This window comes from Trichechus manatus, unplaced genomic scaffold (assembly GCF_000243295.1).
Source record: "Trichechus manatus latirostris isolate Lorelei unplaced genomic scaffold, TriManLat1.0 scaffold00044, whole genome shotgun sequence".
Lineage (NCBI taxonomy): Eukaryota > Metazoa > Chordata > Mammalia > Sirenia > Trichechidae > Trichechus > Trichechus manatus.
Window position 1 is genome coordinate 5,870,313 of NW_004443980.1, and position 19,756 is coordinate 5,890,068.

At 39.4% G+C, this 19,756-nt stretch overlaps 1 protein-coding gene across 3 annotated transcripts in view; it reads right to left on the reverse strand.

Moving 5' to 3' along the window:
* Positions 1-18,107, reverse strand: part of ITM2B (integral membrane protein 2B) — a 26,903-nt gene extending 8,796 nt beyond the window's left edge. Inside the window, exon 1 of one of the 3 annotated variants that reach the window (XM_004376581.3) lies at positions 17,767-18,107. In XM_004376581.3, coding sequence (XP_004376638.1) covers positions 17,767-17,883 — 117 coding nt within the window. In that variant the 5' untranslated portion in view covers positions 17,884-18,107. Of the gene's footprint in view, positions 1-17,456; positions 17,520-17,766 lie in introns of those variants that run through there. The other 2 variants (XM_023731573.1, XM_023731574.1) reach the window with 2 other exon arrangements.
* Between the last annotated feature and the right edge of the window lie 1,649 nt (positions 18,108-19,756).

Here is a 19,756-nt window from a genome sequence, read left to right on the forward strand (position 1 = left end):
CTTTTAGCTCAGTAATGAAGTCACTCCCGAGGTTCCCCGTTCAGCCAAAGATTAGACAGCCCCATAAAACAAAATGAGACTAATGGGGCACAACAGTCCAGGTACAAGGACTAGAAGGCAGGAGGGGACAGGAAAGCTGGTAATAGGGAATCCAAGTTTGAGAAGGGACAGTGTTGACATGTCGTGGGGTTGTTAACCATTGTTATAAAACAGTATGTGTACTAACTGTTTAATGAGAAACTATTTGTTTTGTAAACCTTCATCTACAGTACAATAAAAAAAACTAAAATTTTTTTAAAAACAGGAAAATAAAGACATAATAATATTAAACTGAAATTCTTTAAACAATTAGAATCTCAAAAAAGAGGACTAGCTTACTACCTACAAGAAATCCTACAATTTCACTGCCCAACCATAAAAGAGTCCCAGTTGGATAAAGGTCATCTTACTTTTAAGAAAAGGGTAGTAGTAGAACATGAGGAAAGATTCAATAAGAAACTCACTTATAAACTCAAGAGGCATACAATTAGCATATTAATTGTGAGAATTCTGATTTTGATGCACTCAAGGAAATAATTTCAGATTAGAACATCATCTGGGGTCATGATATCTGCAGTCCCTAGATGCTTCCCTTTGCCTTTCTAACTCAATCCCTCTACTCTGTCACTTCACAGAGTTATAAGTAATTTCTAATTTGCACTCAGGTTTATCTGCAAAGAGCTGACAAAGCAAGGGAGATGAATTGCTGGTGTTATATAACTACTGGCTCATGAAATAGTACAGCCAGCAAAGAAAAGGCTTCAACGGGCTTGAAACCATCATAATGAAAGGTGTTCTACTTTGTAGTATACATATACAGACTCTTAAGTACTTGGATTCTTTCCTTTACTGGGGAAAACCCAATATGGGATGGCTTAAGGTAGGATGTAGACTTGGCCTAAGCCTTCACAAATTAATAGAATATAAAGAGAGGACACAAGAAGCAAGAAGAAAAACCAAATGATCAACGTACAAAAGCAGGCAGGGTAGGTGTATTAGACCAGGAAAATGGACATGGATGAAGTAAGATATTCAGTTAGGGAAGAATGAAAAGCTAACGTTGAATATATAAAGTGATGTAAGGATCAGAAAATTGTGAAAGTGTTGTACTCTGCTGCAGTAGGCATACTTATCAGTGTGCTGTGTGTGTTCTGAAAACGAGTGCACTACAAGGTATTATCTAATGAAAATAAGCCTGAAAGAATTCATCAGGCCATGTAAGATATCCCATGTGTGAAACATTACAAGAATTGCATGGAATCATGAAGTAGTATGAAACTTGAAGGATAAAGTACACGTTTTGCTTGAGCCTTTGTCTGACATAAACATCTGAGGAAATAAGAAATAGTTCCTAGCACAATTAAATTTAGGGTTGAGGCAGGGTGGAGAGTGCTGGATATTACAGATGGAAATGGTCATTTCTAAAACATTTGGTGTCAGCTGCCAAGACAGCCAAATGTGCGCCCACACCCACCCTGTTTGGCAGGCTCTTTCTTGGAACAGCACAAAAATGAATAGCCAAAGACCATGGGCAGACACCTGTAAAAGAATACGCAGCCCCAAATGTTATTTTAAAATACCATTTTAACTCTTCAACAAACATTTCACAAATTATTATAAATGTCTACTATGTTCCAAGAGCTGTGTGAGGCAGTGGGAATACAGCTTCTGCCAAGAAAGAGATCAATCTTGTCAGTCTGGAAAAGAGCGAAACATACAGAGAGCACACACCCCGCATGGGCTCTAACAGGAAAACGCACAGAGAGCAGAGGGGCTGCAGAGGTCCAGGAAGACTTCCAGGGAAGTAAAGACTTGACTGGAATGCTGAAAGACAAATACTCATAAACCATGCAGAAAACAGAGTTTAAGGCACTACACAAATGGCAAAGAATAAACAAATCATGGAGCCAGTATGCATGGTATCTCCTAGAACAAGTGGTATAGCAGGGTATGGTGGGGAGGGGTACAAGAGATGAGGAAGGAGAGGTAACTGCGTGCCAGATCACAAAGGGCCTTTGTACACCACGCTATGGAGCTGAATTCTCATTTTTATTCCAAAAATAAAACACACTTTCCAGGACAATAATAGAAAAAAATTAAGCATACTGCAAAGAATTTAACTTATACAACACGTCACTAATCCACAGATCATTTATTTAGCACCTCAACAAGGTGAAACATGGCTTCAGAATCAGGAAATAAACAAGAGTCTTTGAAGAGACAAATAATAGGTCTTGAGTCCATGCACCACAGGTTAATACTTCATAAAAGAGTTATCAAGTCTTCAATGTCCATTTAATCTCTTTTAATCTCTAAATTCCTAGTGATCACTTTCTACCTTGCATTAGAAGAATTCACATACAGATCTTATCTCCATATTCATTTTGCACTACTGATAGCTCCAAGCCAAGCTTGGCACTTAGTTGGCATGTAACAAATACTTGATAAGTGAATAAATAAATGAATTTCAGATACTTAAAAAAAAAAAAGAGAGAGAGAGATCGACTATTTAATTTGATGACCCACAAAAGTTAGAAAGAAACTACTGGAAGAAGGCACACCAAGAAACAAGCTGCATCAGCAGCCAGCATAATGGGGGAATCAGAGAGAAAGATAACATTAAGAATTCAAGGACAAGAGACTGTAGCTATTTAGCAAAAGACAGCCCTCTTTGGTGCTATAGCCTGGTTCAACATTTACCAAGGACCTGCTATTTGCAATCAGGAGCCCTGGTGGCACAGTGGTGAAAGTGCTCAGCTGCCAACCAAAAGGTCAGCAGTTCGAAGCCACCAGCTGCTCCGTGGGAGAAAGATGTGGCAGTCTGCTTCCATAAAGATTTACAGCCCTGGAAATACCATGGGGCAGTTCTACTCTGTCCTATAGGGTCTGTATGAGCAGGAATCGACTCAAAGGCAGTGGGTTTGGTTTTGTATACTCTGCTAGAGCCTGTGGGAAATTCAATGTAATTAAGACATGGCTCATACCTTGAGGAGTTTACAGGCTAGAATTAACATTACACATGATAGATAAATAGTGTTTAGTATTACGATGAGTCATGAAGACAGGATTAAAGTACATTCAAGAGAGAGAAGTTTTTAATCTAAGATACATTTTTTTTTAATGTTCAAATTTTAATATTTGAAAGTGTAGTAAGTTTTAAACTACAACAACAGAAGGCACATATGTAAGATTTAAGGATTAAAAAAACCCCACGACCATCTCAAAATAGGTAGGAAAAGCATTTGGTAAAATTCAATTGCTATTCATAATACAATCTCTTAGCACACTATGAACAGAGGTAGAATTCTTTAACCTGAATAAAGTGAATACTCAAAATCCTATAGCAAACTTCATACTTAATGGTGAAACTTTAGACTGACACTAGCCCCTTTAAAGTTGGGAATACAAGAGATGTCCACTAAAATTGTCCCACTGTTTCTATTTCATATCATACAGCGATCCTAGCCAGACACAAATGACAGAACAAGAAATAACTGGTATAAGGATTGGAAAAAGACAATAAAATTGTCATTATTTGTAAATGATCTATGATGAAAATCCGAGATAATCAAATTACTCAAACTAGAGTTCAGCAAGATTGCTCAAGATCAAAAACCAAAAATCAACTGAGTCGAAGACTTATACACAAATACATGAATACTTATAGCATCATTATTCATTATAGCGCCAAACTAGAAACAACCCAACCGGTGAATGGATAAATACATTGTGGTACTTTCTTGCCAGGGAAAAGCTAGCAATAAAATGAAAGATCCATTTTTATGACCCAGCAATTCCATTGCCAGGTATGTAAGCCTAGACAAACTTCTGTATGTCAGACAATGGTCATAAAACCAGTTGTGGAGCAGATTCTGACTCATGGCTATATGTTTCAGAGTAGACCCTATGTGTTTCAGAGCAGAACTGCTCCATAGGGTTTTCAATGGCCACGATGTTTTGGAAGTAGATCGCCAGGCCTTTCTTCTGGGGTACTTCTGGGTGGACTCAAACCTCCAACCTTTTGGTTAGCAGCCAACTACAGTAACTGTTTGAACCACCTTGGGACTCCTTAATGGTCACTACAAAATTATAAGTAACAACAAAAAAGAAAGAACCTACATATCCTTCAAGAGGAAAATTATATATTGATAATAATACAGCTAAAACAAATCAACTAGAGTTGTTGGTTTTGAGATAAATCTAAAAATACAATGTTGAACAAAAAAAGGGAAAAGTTGCACAAAACACAGTGTATTTTATTTAATAGTTTTAAAACACATACAACAGTGCTATACATTCTCCGTATTTTTGTATGCTTGGACTGTTTCGTAATTAAAGAAAAAAACAAAAAGAAAAATCACCCGTGGGCAAGAGCTCCTCACTGAAAATGCCTTTAAAACTTTACCTGGCCTAATTTAAAACAAGTCACAAAGGTAATTTCCTCCCCTTGTACTGTCATAAACTGGTGCACCTTGAATTATACCAATAAAGTTACAGAACTCCCACAGGGGCTGGACAATTATCATCTCATTAATCTTTCTAAAACCTGAAGTATTTACCCCAGTTCATAAATGAAGACACTGAAGCACAACACTGGCCTTTCGTCACCTCACACTAGATACAGAAACAGACACTTCTCTCAAAAGCATTCTCACACTTGCACCTTACTAATTTCAAATAAATCCTATCACATGATAAAGTAAAATTACTTAACCAATTTATATCGTAAGCAAAATGAAGGATAAATTCTGTTTTAGTGCTTTAGTTAGTTAGGAATTGGGTGACCTCAATCGGTTCCCTATGGCTTCAGTAACCATGTTTCAATTATAAACTTAACTCAGATAAACGTATGGGTTTTCATACTACTTTTATTCCGTCCCCAAACTAACAAATCACTTCACATCCTTAGGCACTTCTTACTTGAGCCTTCCTGATTGGACCAATGAAGGTTTTAAGAGAATTTTTTCCAAAGTTCTCAGACATACTATTTCAATTACAGCAAAGGCAACAAAAAGGCTTTAAGAACCAGACTACTAAAGAGGAGAATATTTCTCAGGGTTAAAAATTGTATTACGCAAAAAAAAGGGGGGGGGGGCACAGAAAGAAGAGAACCAATACAATTTATTAGTTTATTCAACTCAAAATATCATGAGCTATTAAACCTTCAGAAGTAGACCTAGTTACAAACTGGTGATTCTGCGTTTTTTTAAAAATAGATTTCTCAAAGTTTTCTAAACATGTCTAATTCTCAACTATTCTCTCAGCATTTTTTTCCTCCCTACATGAAGAACAAACACACCAAGTTCTTTTCTAGAGTGTCTAGTTTTGAACCTTGATCTTCACTTCTAGCTGTCACTGGGTATGTTTCTTTCTGGGTACTTAATTTCATAAAACAACCAATCTAAACCACTTCCCTATAAGGAATTTGAGTTCTGAGTTTTAGAGACTGGATTAATATAGTGAACAGAGCACCTCAATTCTTTAAATGACAGAACATTCTTTTACAAAGAACAAATCCAAACATGGATGGCATCAGCAAACCAGAAATTGACAAGCCCAGAGAAAACCACACACAGGAATCAAAGAGCTGTTCCAGACAACTTCTAGTTCAAGAGTGAACTGACGAAAGCAATGAGAAGGATAAAAGGCTACTTACTCTATGATACACCTGTATGCCATTATGGAAAAGGCGAAACAATAGCAACAGAAAACAAAACAGCAGTTGCCAGGACCTGGGGGGGGGGGGGGGGGGGGCAGAACTGACTACAAAGGGGTATGAGGAATGTGTTGGGGTGATGAAAATATTCTGTATCTTAACTGGTAAAAACATGACTAGACACTTCTGTCAAAATTCACAAAAATGTACACCTAAAAAGGGTGATATTTTTTAGTGCTTAAGTAACACTTGAATCACTCCGCTTTCCAAATTTATGAACAACAAGCACAGGTTTTTTTTTTTTTTTTTAAGCCCCATTAAATGATACTAAAGAAGCTGAAGAAGACATAACCCTATAAAAAATAAAAGACAAGGGTAAAAAGATGATAGCAGACAAGAAATATAAAATTTTTGTAGGATGGAAAGCAGCTGGACAAGTGGTATCAACCTCTCAATTGTTGTGAGGTGCCATCGAGTCGCTTCCAACTCAAAGTGACCTTACGTACAACACAATGAAACACTGCCCGGTCCTGTGCCATCCTCACAATTGTTATACTTGAGCCCACTGTTGCAGCCACTGTGTCAATACATCTCATTGAGGGTCTTCCTCTTTTTCGCTGACCCTCTACTTTACCCAGCATGATATCCTTCTCCAGGGACAGGTCCCTCCTGATAACATGTCCAAAGTATGTGAGAGGTAGTCTTGCCATCCTTGCTCTCTTTCAATTACTCATCATAAAATGGAGATTAATAATAGCACCACCTTGGGACTGTCGTGGGGATTAAATGTGAGGAAATATATGGAAAGCATATACGCAGACCACTGCTTGTCACATAGTAAATAGTAAGTGCTCAATAAATGATAGCTATTATTATTATTTCCATTGCCATTGGCCTTAGCTGGGAAAAGGGCTTCAAACAGTTCCTTCCTTCATTTTCGAACCCCTGCTGAAAATCTGCATTTCTAACAAGTTCCCAGGCAATGCTAATGTTGCTGGTTAAGGACCAGTTCTTAGAACCACTAGTAGAGCAATGGTTCTCAAAATGTATTATACATAAGAATCACATGGGGGATCTTGTTAAACTGTAGATTCTGATTCAGTATACCTGAGGGTGGAAAGGCAAATTCTCAGCAGGGGTTCAAACCAGAACGAAGCAGTTCAATGCCCTGGGGAAAAGTAAGCTGAAACAAGTATCTGCTGGGGTTGAAGCCAATTTAGAAGCAACCTACTGCAGAATACTGAAAAGGCCAGCCGAGAAAAGACATTACTGGAGGAAAACGAAATAGCTTCCTATTCCCATGAAAATGAAAAAAATAAACAAAAACCGTGGTTATCCTTTTAAGGTCTACTTAATAAATTCCAAAAATGTTTTCCTAAGTGTATCCTTAGAACCACAAAAATGGTTTTGTACTAGACTGCTCCAAATGATCAGCAGAATACCAGTCCTATTCAATGACAAGGAGCCCTGGTGGTGCACTGGTTAAGAGCTCAGGCTGCTAACCAAACAGTGGGCAGTCTGAATCCACCAGCCACTCCTTGGAAACCCTATGGGACAGTTCTACTCTGTTCTATAGGGTCACTATGAGTCGAAATCAACTCAATGGCAATGAGTTCGGTTTCATTTTTTATTCAATGATATTGGTACGAAAAGGTTACTGCTACATGTTCTACTCACCTGACTTCTACATTAACTTTCCTTCCCCAATATTGAAGCATCGAAAAGACATGATCTAGTAAACAGCTTATTAAAAACACTGATTACAAAAAATATTCTGCTATATATAAAGTGGGGGCAGTGGGGGCTCAGTGGTAGAACTGTCACCTTCCATGCGGGAGACTCAGGTTCAATTCCCAGCTAATACACCTCATGCACAGCCACCACACACCCGGTAGTGGAAGCTTGTGTGTTGCTATGATGATGAACATCTTTCATCGGAGCTTCCAGACTAAGAGTAGGAAGACCTGGTGATCTACTTCCAAAAACCAGCCAATGAAAACCCTATGATCACAATGATCTGCAGCATTTCAGCCCACTGTCATCAAGAGTCAAGGTCTGACTGCACAGTTGCTACTAACAATCTATAAAGCACAAAATCTCTGGCTGAGAAGCTAACCATCTACGGACATGTTTGCAAATGTTTCCAAATGAATATAAACATTTGTTTGCATTTTCTCATTCTCTTAAATCACCATCAGAATTTTGCTTTCGCATCTGCCTTCTCAAATAAGACTGCTACTGTCAACTGTGATTAGGTCCACGTGAGAAATCTTCTTTTTCACGCACAAAAAGGAAGCACTTTTCTAACTGATGAGTATTTTACAGCCGGATTTCCCAAGGTCCCCGGGCCCGCCGTCAGCACTGGCTTTCATTCACCATGAAGTATAGCTAAGTTACATTAGTCTTTAGAGTCAAAAGTGGGAATCATACCATGTTCTGATTAATAAAGTTATGTTATTCTGGAGTTGGAATTGAGGAGGTTTAAAAAACGAGAACTTCAGCTCAAATTACGACGACTACAAAACAGATATCTCATTAATCTACTTTCCTGCTAACAAATCTTAGAACAGTATACAAATAGCAATACAAGAACAAAAAGAAATTCAATTATTAAAGCCATTCTATAACAATTTAACTATTGTGCAAAATCTATGAAATCTGAACCATACAAAATTAGCACAGGCCTAGGTTTAAAAAAAAAAAAAATAGGTCAGAACTAAAAGAAATCAGGCTGTAAAGCTCTTAAGGCTGGACCATAACTTAATCATTTTTGTATCATTAGGAACAAGCAGAATATCTGGTACAAAGCAGAAAATTAACAAGAATAATATTCTAAAAATATTTTATAATTTTTCTACATTTTTTAAGGATGACTATTATTTCTATATAGTGTTTATTCAATCTACACTGTGCAGAACTCAACGAGTGATGCAATTTTGTGAAGTAAAATGGCAGCATATTTTCAAATGCACATTTGTTTAAAGGCACAGGGGTAGTCAGAGCAAAGACTAAACGAGCACTAGCAGGCAGGTATTTCATGAACAGCATTATAAACAGATGTTATTTACTGTTGATAATAGCCTTCACCAAGAAGCCCTGGTAGCACAGTGTTAAGCACGAGGCTGCTAACTGAAAAGGTCAGTGGTTTGAACCCACCCAGCCGCTCCACAGGAAAAAGACCTGGCAATCAGCCTAGGAAACCCTATGGGCCAGTTCTACTCTGTCACATGGGAAACTTCATGAGTCAAAATCTTGTTCCCTACTCACTTTCCTAGTTCTTAGATCCAGGTGTGTTGTTTTCTTGTGAAAGCAGATATAGACATTTAAGTAGGACATGATTAATACAGCTTACAGAATGAGCTGGTGCTCCCAGCTACACTATGTATGCTTCTTGAGGGATGGGGCTTTATTAGTGACTTTTAAATCCCTAGCACGGTGTCTTGCCATGTCGCAGTGCTTCTGAGTAAGTGATCAGGGCAGTTCTCAGAAAGAAAAGATCCCTTACGGTAGTTCCTAGAATTATTAAATGGCAACACCATAAGAGGTCATTTAGTCCAATATGTCATTTTACAGATAAATATGATAAGGCCCAGAGAAGTTAAGTAAAATTACTTGTGTAGTATCACAAAGCAAATAAGGCCTAAATATCATCTGACTCCATGTGCGCCTTAGGGAAGGACAAGCATGGAATTATTAGGTCAACCAGCTTAGGTAAGTTGATTCTGGTAATAAATGAAGTGACACGTGTAATATTCATATCCTGACTTTACACAGAGTTCTACTAGCATGTTAGTGTACTTAAATCAAGCCACACTAATAACAAGCACTGTATGTGTTAAGGACTATGACAATAGTATCGCTGACCTTATGCCACAGAGAATAGAAATGAATGACAGCAAACGATTTGTCAATAAAAAATTTAAAAACTGAAAGCTTAATACCAAGACATAAGGAGAAAATTTCAAGCTTCTAGAGAAAAAAACAGGTCACATACAAAATACTACAATTCAGAATGCTATCAGACCAGAAGATAATGGAGCAATGTCATCAAAATGCTGAGAGAAAACTACTAACCTAGAATTTTATACCCAGATAAATTATCTTAAGTGTGAGGGTAGAATAAAGGGTCTCAGTCATGCAAAGTTCAAAGATTTTATCTCAGACACTCAGGATTCATAAAACTGCAGATCCAACATAGGGCACAGGCAACGGCCAGGATGATTACAGACTCTGAGGACACCTGTACAGCAACAGGCCTAGAATGCAACAGTCCTGACTGCAAGACTGAAGAAGGGCAAGCGGGAAACTGCCAAGAAAAATACAAAGCTTGACAGCTTACCTGAAGAGTCTGAATGTACGGAAAGGCAATTATACTGCTGTGAGTGAGTGAGTGTGAATTCTAAACACACGGGAAATTAAGCAACCTTCCCTCCTGCCCCAAGCAGCAATCCAGGGAAAATAAAGTTTTTGTTCAAGCAAAGATGTATAATAAAAGTATATTACATTCCTCAAATATAAATAATGTTTATGTAAACTACAAGAAAAGCAATGAAATCAATCTAACCAGAAATTGCTGTAACTACCGGGAGAGGACAACTGTGTGTTGTGTGTAAATGTACAGAAAGAGCTAAATATTGATTTTCCGTATTAGGAAGGCAATTTGTAATACTTATAATCAATCAAACAAACAGACAAAAACATGATAAAGCAGCAAGAACAACTATTTAGAGCAGAAATTCTCCAAATGTAGTCCAGGGATACCGTTTCAGGGGGAGTCTGTATAATCCAAACTATTGTTATATAAAACTAAGGCACCATTTGCTTTTTTCTCTACTCTCATTCAGTACCGTAGAGATTTCCAAAACTAACGTGTGATACCGATGTGAGAACCCAGCTGAGTGAGGTAGTGAGGTTCTAAACCCTGAGGTATGACTCATCCTTAGCTCACGGGCTGTACAGAAGCAACGGCAGGCGACAATGGGTCACATATAATTTGTCAACCCTGCACTCCACTGCAAAGACCGTAGATCTGCACATGGCAGACCGTCAGTGTTTTTGCCTGACATACCTGTAGGAATTGGTTTTTAATATTCAAATTTCATATTTCAAATAAAAATCCTGATTTCTAGCTTGCCTTTAAAAATTGGAGAATCAGGCAACACTGAACCCCCCCCCTTTTTTTTAATAATGAAAATGATGAATATTCCAAATTGTTTAACGTGCAACTATCCGGTTGGCCCCAGGACGCAGTAAGTTACCTCTGTGTAACATGCCTAGCGTTTATCTGGGAAAATATATGTTCTAGTACTAAAATGAAAGAAATAACTGAATTGAAAGAGAAAATTATGACATGGAAGATGAAAACTGACATAGTAATATATATAACAGAAATAGTAGTGAGGTTGGCTGACAAAATGAATTTTAAGAAATACAGACCTACATAAACTAGCTCTCAAAATCATTTTTCCTATTATAAATATGGGTCCTTCTTTGTACACTGCAGCAACCCAGGTGATTTGTTTAACAATGCAGCTTATCTTTTTGGTTATGACATTAAGTCATTTTAAACATTACAATCACATTTAAAGCAGAGAAAATAATTCAAGATTTAAGCTTTATCCTTAACTTATTCTGAAAAACACTTCTTCTTTTCAATTTTGGCATTAAAAATCAAACATACAAATACACAAAAATCCATCAAACAAAACCTCGTTTCTTACAAATATGAAATTCTACTATACCAAAAAAGGTTTATTCAAATACTTCAAATTTTCAAAGTATCAAATAACTAAACACCATAGTTTGTGTGTCAGTCTCCCAAATTTCCAAAATGTTTAAATTTGAAAATAGAGTATTGATAAAACTATAAACTTTATTTCAACATTAATTTCTCTTCAGTAATATTTGTAATTTATATTAGCTTTAAATGATAAAATTACTTCTGGAAACTTAGCAGCATTAAAAAACAAAATATTAAATAAAAAAGTAATTTTTCTCATGTCTACAACTCAAGATTCAAAGTTTTGTTTAAGAATAAAAATAGTTTATGTTCATTCCTATTTTGATTTTTCCTCAAATGAGGATAGAATTATAAAGATGCTTCAAAAACTTTTTCTATAATCATAAAACATTAAAAATTTATAATTATTTAATAATCTTCACTCAACTGTAACACTAATAAAATGAGAATACATTGTAGATTTTCTTAAAAGCTACTAAGAGTATTTATGATAAATATTGATTAAAGGAAATAATCACAATCACATGGTTTTTTTTAGGATGTCCTTAGGGTCATACCTGAAATGTAATTTCCAATTTTCAACTTTCTGCCATCTACCCTTTAAAAGACTTTCACTGTTAAACTTCGTGCAGAGAAAGTAAAAGATTCAGAAAATAATTATCTTCACATAAAAGCTTCTTAAAAACATGTTTCTAATGTTACTATTTTCTACATCTTTTAGACAAAAACCACCTAATTCAGAAATTGAGAACAAATCCTTTATTTTGTTTAGCAGGTAGGTAGCAGTTAAAGCCTGAAGAAGTCCTTTGGTGGGACAGTCCCTAACTCCTTCAGTCTAAGCGCTAGGAAAAAGTGCCAAGTTTGCCAAGAAGTTTAAGAGAATGAATTCATCAGTGTTATATGTGAAAGGATACAATTTCTCTGGATCGTCCTTTACCGACATGATGCTATACAAAGCAGTTCAAGAAGCTTTAGTTAAAATATGAATTCAGAAAGTACTTCCTTTTGGAAAAAGTGACTTTTTACCCAGGTATTTAAGTTATGGTGTGATAAAACTAAGAGAAAAAAAACATCCCAGAAGCCACAGAATTCCCCACAATTACTACTACACATTTTTTCTATGCACACTTACATACAAACCAAGGTTTAGCCAACACGTAATAAATAACACATGAATTAAATTCTAAATCAATTTAAAGAGGCTTGTACCATAAATAAGGAGCCCTGGTGGCAGAGTTGTTAAGCGCTCAGCTGCTAACTTAAAGGTTGGAGATTTGGACCCATTAGCCACTCTACGGGAGAAATATGGGGCAGTCGGCTCCCATAAAGATGACAGCCTTGGAAGCCCTATGGGGTTGTTCTACTCTGTCCTACACAGTTGCTATGAAGTGGAAATGACTGGACAGAAACAGGTTCAGTTTGGTTTGGTATCACTAATGTGTTTGAGAGATAGCACATAAACCTGGTATATACCAGTTGCCATCTACCTGATACGTGGCAAAGTAAGATACCTGCCTCTGATTGGCAAAAAACGTTTAAGACGACATGGAAAATAAAAGATTCTATAGAAGAATCCTGATCAAAAGGGGGAAAATGCAGAACAGAATTTCAAATTCTCATGGACTTAAGGCTTTCTGGAGTTATGGGGGCTGGATGAACCCCTGAAACTATTTCCCTGAGATAATCTTTAAACCAAAAATATCCCCCTAAAGTATTCTTAAAACCCAAGAATAAACTAGTAAAAAATGTTGGCCATAAGCATTATTATGCATTTTTAAGAACTATCTATATGAGATCAAAGTGACAACGGCAACTGGAAAGATTAGGAAGGAACCTCGGGGGCAGTAAGCTTATGTTAATGGAGGAACAACTCAGAAAAAGAAGTCTGAGAATGACTGCACAACTCAAAAAATATAAACAATGTCACTGAATTGCACACATAGAAACAGCTGAACTGGTATATGTTTTGCTATGTATATTGTCAACAACAACAAAATAAGATTTTTAAAAATATACTAAAAAAAAAAAAGATAAACACTACCAACCTGGGAGGGCCGCAGGCTGGTATCTCGTCCTCCAACTGCCCCACATGCACCCGTGCCCCTTCCGGCTTGTGCACAAAGTCCTAGCAAGTCACTCGGGATGCAGGGAGGTATTAATTTATCTCCCAGCACGAACCCCTCACTATAGGATAAATACCCTCATGGAGAGTCAAAACATTATGGCTGTAAAATTTTTAATGGCCAGTGCTTACAAACACTAAATTATATAACTATCCCTGAGTGGTACAAGCAGTTAACTTGCTAGGCTACTAACCGAAAGGCTGTTAATTTAAGATGCCTCGAAGAAAGGCCTAGCAATATACTTCCGGAAAATCAGCGATTTAGAGCCCTGTGGAGCACAGTTCTACTCTGACACACATGGGGTCACAAGAGCCCAAGTTGACTCAAATGGCAGCTGGTGTTGGTGGTAAATTACATAACTAGGTAATGAGATGCACTTTAGTTAAAGAAAACCAAGCTCCCAATCCCTCCCTAAAGGTCAATACATTTCAGTAAATGTCCAGGCATGCATTTTACGTTCCTGGAAAAACAAAAAACAAAAATACTACCAAACCAAAACAAACCCATTGCTGTAGAGTCAATTCCGACTCATAGCAACCCTACAGGACAGACTAGAACTGCCCCATACGGTTTCCAAGAAGCAGCTGGTAGATTCAAACTGCCAACCTTTTGGTTAGCAGCTGAGCTCTTAACCACTGCACCACCAGTGAAAAGTTAAAATTACCACACCTTTCAGCTTTATTTGTGCAAACAGGGAGTGAGAAGGTGTAAAGAAATAGGGTTCCAACAGCCACTTTGTAATGAGAACTTAGAAGTTACTGAGTGAGGCACCCTTTTTCCTTCCCAGCTCCTATCCCACCTCATCTTGTCCTCCTTTAAGAATATCTGCAACGTAGCTAGTGTAAGCAACACTATTATCAGCAAAATGGCTTGTGGTATACCTGTGAGGTGAACATAAGCTTTTCAAAGGACTGCTACGAAGTAAGAGGTTTCCTAAGCAAGTATTACAAGAAGGGTTGTTGACAACTGCTGTGCTACAGTGAGGTAACCGAAAGTGAAAATGTGGTTTATTACATAATAGTTCTATCCACTCCTTTCTCTTTGACCCACTGTAATTTAATATAGGGAAGGAATGTAACATGTTAAACTGAATCACAGAAAGGAAGAAAAGGAATAGTCCGGTTAGGTTGAGGAGACAGTTGTTATTTTTCACAGTGAAAACAATTTAATTCCTGCCAAATATAATTATATAATCCTGGTATCTTTAGAGAATTTTAAAACTTCTAGAGCAAGTCCTTACAGACCATCTGGTCCTACACTCTCATCTTACAGAGAGGAAAACTAAAAAAATTCAGCTGAAGATCAAGCAGTTACGTAATGACAAAACTGGGACTTCCGGCTCAGTCCATTAAGTCTTTTGAAATTTGCACATATGTAACAATTGTTCAAGGTTAAGTTATGGGCACAAACATAAATGAATGAATAGCTGCCTACAACATAAAACATGTATATAATTTTAAATTCACCTATTCTACACAAAACCCAGGTCTTACTCTGCTGTTTTTATACCTTCAAGAGCTTGTACCCACTGGAACTGGTGGAGGAAGACGGAAATAGTTAAGCGGAAAACAACCAGCTAGCTGAGATAATATAATCAATGGAAATGGCTCTTGGGATTAAATAAGCTACTGAAAAGACCATGAAATTGAAAAACAGGGCAATGGGACTGCTTCTGGAGGGTTCTCATCCTGAGAGAGAAAACAGCTAAAGAAATAGCTAAAGACAGGAGCAGTGCAGAAGTACTGGAATGCATGTTATATAAGCCAGCTGACTGGAGCAATCCGAATTCTCGAGGCTTAAGGTAGTGGAATCTACATGTTTAAACCAGAGTCCCAGATGACACCAGAGCAGGTGGCCCTTAAGAACACAACTGAGGAACGCTGGTCTAGGGAGTTGAGATATGGGAACATTGTGGTCTAGAAGAGGATTTAAGGGTATTTAAAAATTCTTGTTCAGGGGTTGTGGGCCTAACTAACTAGTCTTACACGACCTCCGAACCAACCAGGCAAAGAAAATGCCCCAGGGAAAGCACACCAAGGCCAATTCTGCACGGAACCCAGGCAGTCACCCCCCAGGGAGGCAGAAATTATTATGCAATCACTGCCCAAGCTCAAAAGATGAAGAGATCAGTTCTTTCACAAATGTCTGTCATTAAATAAGATTTTCATTCACCTGTTAAGTGACAGACTGAGTGTAAGGATTCTACTTTTAATGTAGAGCAATATTTTGTCACCCACTGAAGAACTGAAGTCTTTCAGCTTATAGCAAGAAAAAGAATTAGTCATTTTGTATCTGCCAATTCATCCATGACTGCCTGCCTTACAAAGGAAGACTCTGGCCTTCGCTGCTTAGTCCCAGTATTTTCCTTTGGGTACGGGGATCTGAGAAAATATAAACAGAAAACAAAGCATACCACCATGAATGCTTACTTTTTATAGCGGCTATTACCACAAAATCTGAAGATGGTAAACTTGTGAGAAAATCTGAAAAGGTCAGTTTTAGAAATGATTCAAAATTTGTCCTAAGTTAGATTTAAAGCTACTCAGTATATTAATGCTCATTTTTGTCCAAAGATTTTCAAATCTCCTTCACTACAGCAGAAGAGGAAAAAAAAATGCTCTGAAGTGACATCATCTGTGCTTTCTCCTCCCTTTCTCTTTTTGAAATGGGAGGAGTTACATTTGTTTATTTAAAATACAGATTTGAAACTATTGTGACTGAGCACTTGACTCTACCAATCTATTTTAAGTACAATGATTGTTAGATAAACATAGAGGTAAGATAATTTGCTACTAGAACTATTGTCTGTGCTTTCCAAACATTTTCTTTTTAAGATCAAAACTGTTTGCAATGGATTCAGGAAATCAGCTCACTGTTCCCATTTCAAGGCAAAGCAGTCACTTAAAAATTAACACCTGATGTTTGTATCTGCAACTAGAGCATTTCCAGAAAATACGTACAGTGGCATCCAGATTAATATGATATTCTCAAATTTTCTACATCGATGGCCTATTTTTCATTAGACCAAAAAAAATAAGGTTTATTACTTATACCTGGCACACAAATTACTGGTTTTTTTTTTTTCCCCAAGCTAAAACTAAGTTTATGCAAAAAAAGTAAGTTTACCCATGTCTTGAAAAATCCTAACAAAAAAGTAAGCTAAGCAACATAGATAACTTCTACAGTTTACTTCTTCAGGATTGAATGTCTGCAGCCGACAGACATGGTAGAAAAAGGCTGTGGAGCTTTCCTTTTTAACTTCTGCGACAATTATAATCATGTTTAAAACGCCTATTACTGTAAACCACGGGAAGTAAAACAATAACGGTTCCATTCATGACTTTTACTTAGGCTAAAGGGGGAAATTTCCTAAAATAAAGAAAGATTTTACAAAGAAGTTGGGGGCAAATTTCTTGGGTTAAGTTTCACTTACCTAAGAGTCCTCCAGGGATACCAACTGAAAAGCCAACTACTGGTTTTACACTAACATCCACATGGTAATTACTGACCTTTTCCAGGAATATTTCTGCTTGAATTATAAAATCAACAACCAGAACCCACCCTGAGCCATCACCCTGCGTTCTCCCCTTCCCTCCGTTCGCTTTCCCTTGCCCCCTCCCCGGACTCCACGGTGAAGTTCACCAGCCAATAACGACGGGCCAGGGAAAAAGGGGGTAAAGAAGAAAAGTGCTTTTAAAACTAAGAGGTTTACAGATCCTGGACTTATTACAAGTTCTGTTCAGCCTAGAAACGAAAGTAAGGAAGCAACAGAGGTTTAGGTTTGCGATGATGTCAGCCATTTTAGGCACTTTATACCGGAAAGGAAGTGCCAAACTCGGCTGTTGTTTTGCGTGTCGCTGCTGGTCTACAGGTCGAGCCAAGTCCCGGCCCCACGCACCTTCGCCTGGCTGCACAAGTGACAGTGAACTCGGCACCATTCTTCCATCCTCCTCTCCCGGCCTCCGCGTTAGGCAGCGCTTCCTACGCACGCACTTCCTTACAAAGAAAGAAGCTGCGGCCGGAGAAGAAAGGGGGCAGCCCGAAAAGAAGGAGCGCTCGGGGACCCTCTCCTCCAAGCTCCTGCCCCGCGCCCGCGCGACCTCGGCGCGCATGAGCTTACCGCCCCGCGCCGCACTCCCCAGCCGGGCCAAGACTCCCATCTCCCCGCGCCTCCCCCGCGCCCTGCCTGGCTCCCCCGGCCCTCGGACCTTGCAGTCCACCGCGACGGCGTCGGGGGGAATGATAAGCGCCTCCTCGCCATTCTTGGACCCGTCCTTCTTGGCCTCCTTCTGGGCCAGAGCCGAGTTGAACGTCACCTTCACCATGGCGCGGCCTGGAGTGCCCTCGGAGGGCGGCGGCGGGCTCGAGACGCGGGCTGCGGACTCCCGGCTGCGAGTTCAGCCGCCTCGGCGGAGCTACGGGTGGGGCTCCGCTGCGGCTGAGGAAGGAACAAGCACCTCGGGCAGCAGCTGAAGCGGCGACTGCGGCACAGATCTTCCAGTCTCCTAGCTCGGGCGCGCGGGCGGGGGCGGCTCGTGCACCCACGGGGGCGGGGGCGGGGGCGGGACCGGCGCTGCGCCCGACCCTATCCTCGACCTCAGGCGGGGCGCGGAATCCGGCCCGGGAAAGGGAAGGTCACGTCTCTGGGTCGCCTGGATTTTCCAGTTCTGAATTCACTTCGCCCAGTATACCTCTGGGCGTAGGGTTGCAGGTTAGGAGCAAAATCAGATGAACTTTCCTGGCTTCGCCGCGTAAAATAGATTAACCTCTGGCAGCACCAGGCCGGCCGCTCTCTGCCCGCTGCCCCTGCCATAAGCCTAAAGATCGTGGAGTTTTTGTGCATACGCACATCCATGGTTTCACTTATGGACCCAACTCAGGGGAGCACAGAAATGTTTAAAGCGCTCGCTGAATCCTTGCCTCTGACTTCTTTATCTTCCACGGACCTCACCCAAGGGCGTTACCTGACCCAGCCTTACCTTGTTTTTTTGCCACTCCCTCTGGAGGTCGATGCCTGCCCTGCCTAATCCCAGAGCAGTTCTGAGGAAACCTCTGGATTGATTAGGCTTTCAGACGTCTCCAAACCAAACCCAGCCCAACCCGTTGCCGTCGAGTCGATTCCGACCCATATTCCACTCTTGTGCAGACTTAGACAAAACCTACGTGCACTCTAGACTTCGAGATTCAAGGCAGCGTACTTGGTGATGTCATTATTAGTTTTCTGCAAAATGAAGAAGTCATTTAAGGATAAGGCAAAAATTATACTTTGAAAAGATTTCATCAACAGCTAATACGAGAGAGGACACTGGCCTGCACTGATAATGGGTTTGTGCCAGTGTCTGTCAACTGCTGGTACTTTGGATAAATGGTTGATCTTGTGCCCTTCTCCCACCCCACTCTCCTGGTTCAACCAGACGTGGGTGTACTCTAGAATGTTCCAGTATGTGTCAGCTCTGCCTTAGGTCAACCTTGAAGAAAGTAGGTTGAGTCTGAGATCTTTGAGGATTTGGCTGTCCCTAGAGTTCCAGTTCAAAATGGTCTGTTAGACCCTCCATAGAGTGCCGTATCACAAATCTCTGGGGAACAGCCCAAGATCTCAGAATCTTTCAGATTAAGGAATGACCTGAAATCGTATGTTTTTTCAAGGGCCATCCTGGGCTGGGATAGGAATTCAGTCCAGACCTCGAGTCAGCATAAGCATTCTGAAATTCCATTCCATTGGGAATGGGAAGAGTTGCATTCCAGTTCTGCTGAGTTCTGACACTAACTAGTCAGTTGAAACAATTTATTTAAACTCCTCAGGCCTCTTTTGTCCAGGGAGAAACTCGCAGCGGGGTTGACTGTGAATAAACATTTGATAGTAAAAATGGCTTCTAATTCCTCCCAGTCAACTACTGCCCCAGACCACCTAGTTTCAGAGGTTTCAAGAGACAATTGAAGACTGAGGAATTCTGGAAACAAGAGCTTACACGTATATGTATATGTATAAATGGTGATATATATCCTTTCAGCTTCTATGTTTTGATGAAATGGTGTAAAAATACCTAAGACATTTTGCACTAGCTAGAATTAGGGAAGGAGCTCTGGTGGCACAGTGATTAAAGCACGTAAAGATTTACAGCCTTGGAAATCCTATGAGGCAGTACTACTCTGTCCTATTGAGTCCCTGTGGGTTGGAATTCAACTCCATGGTAATGG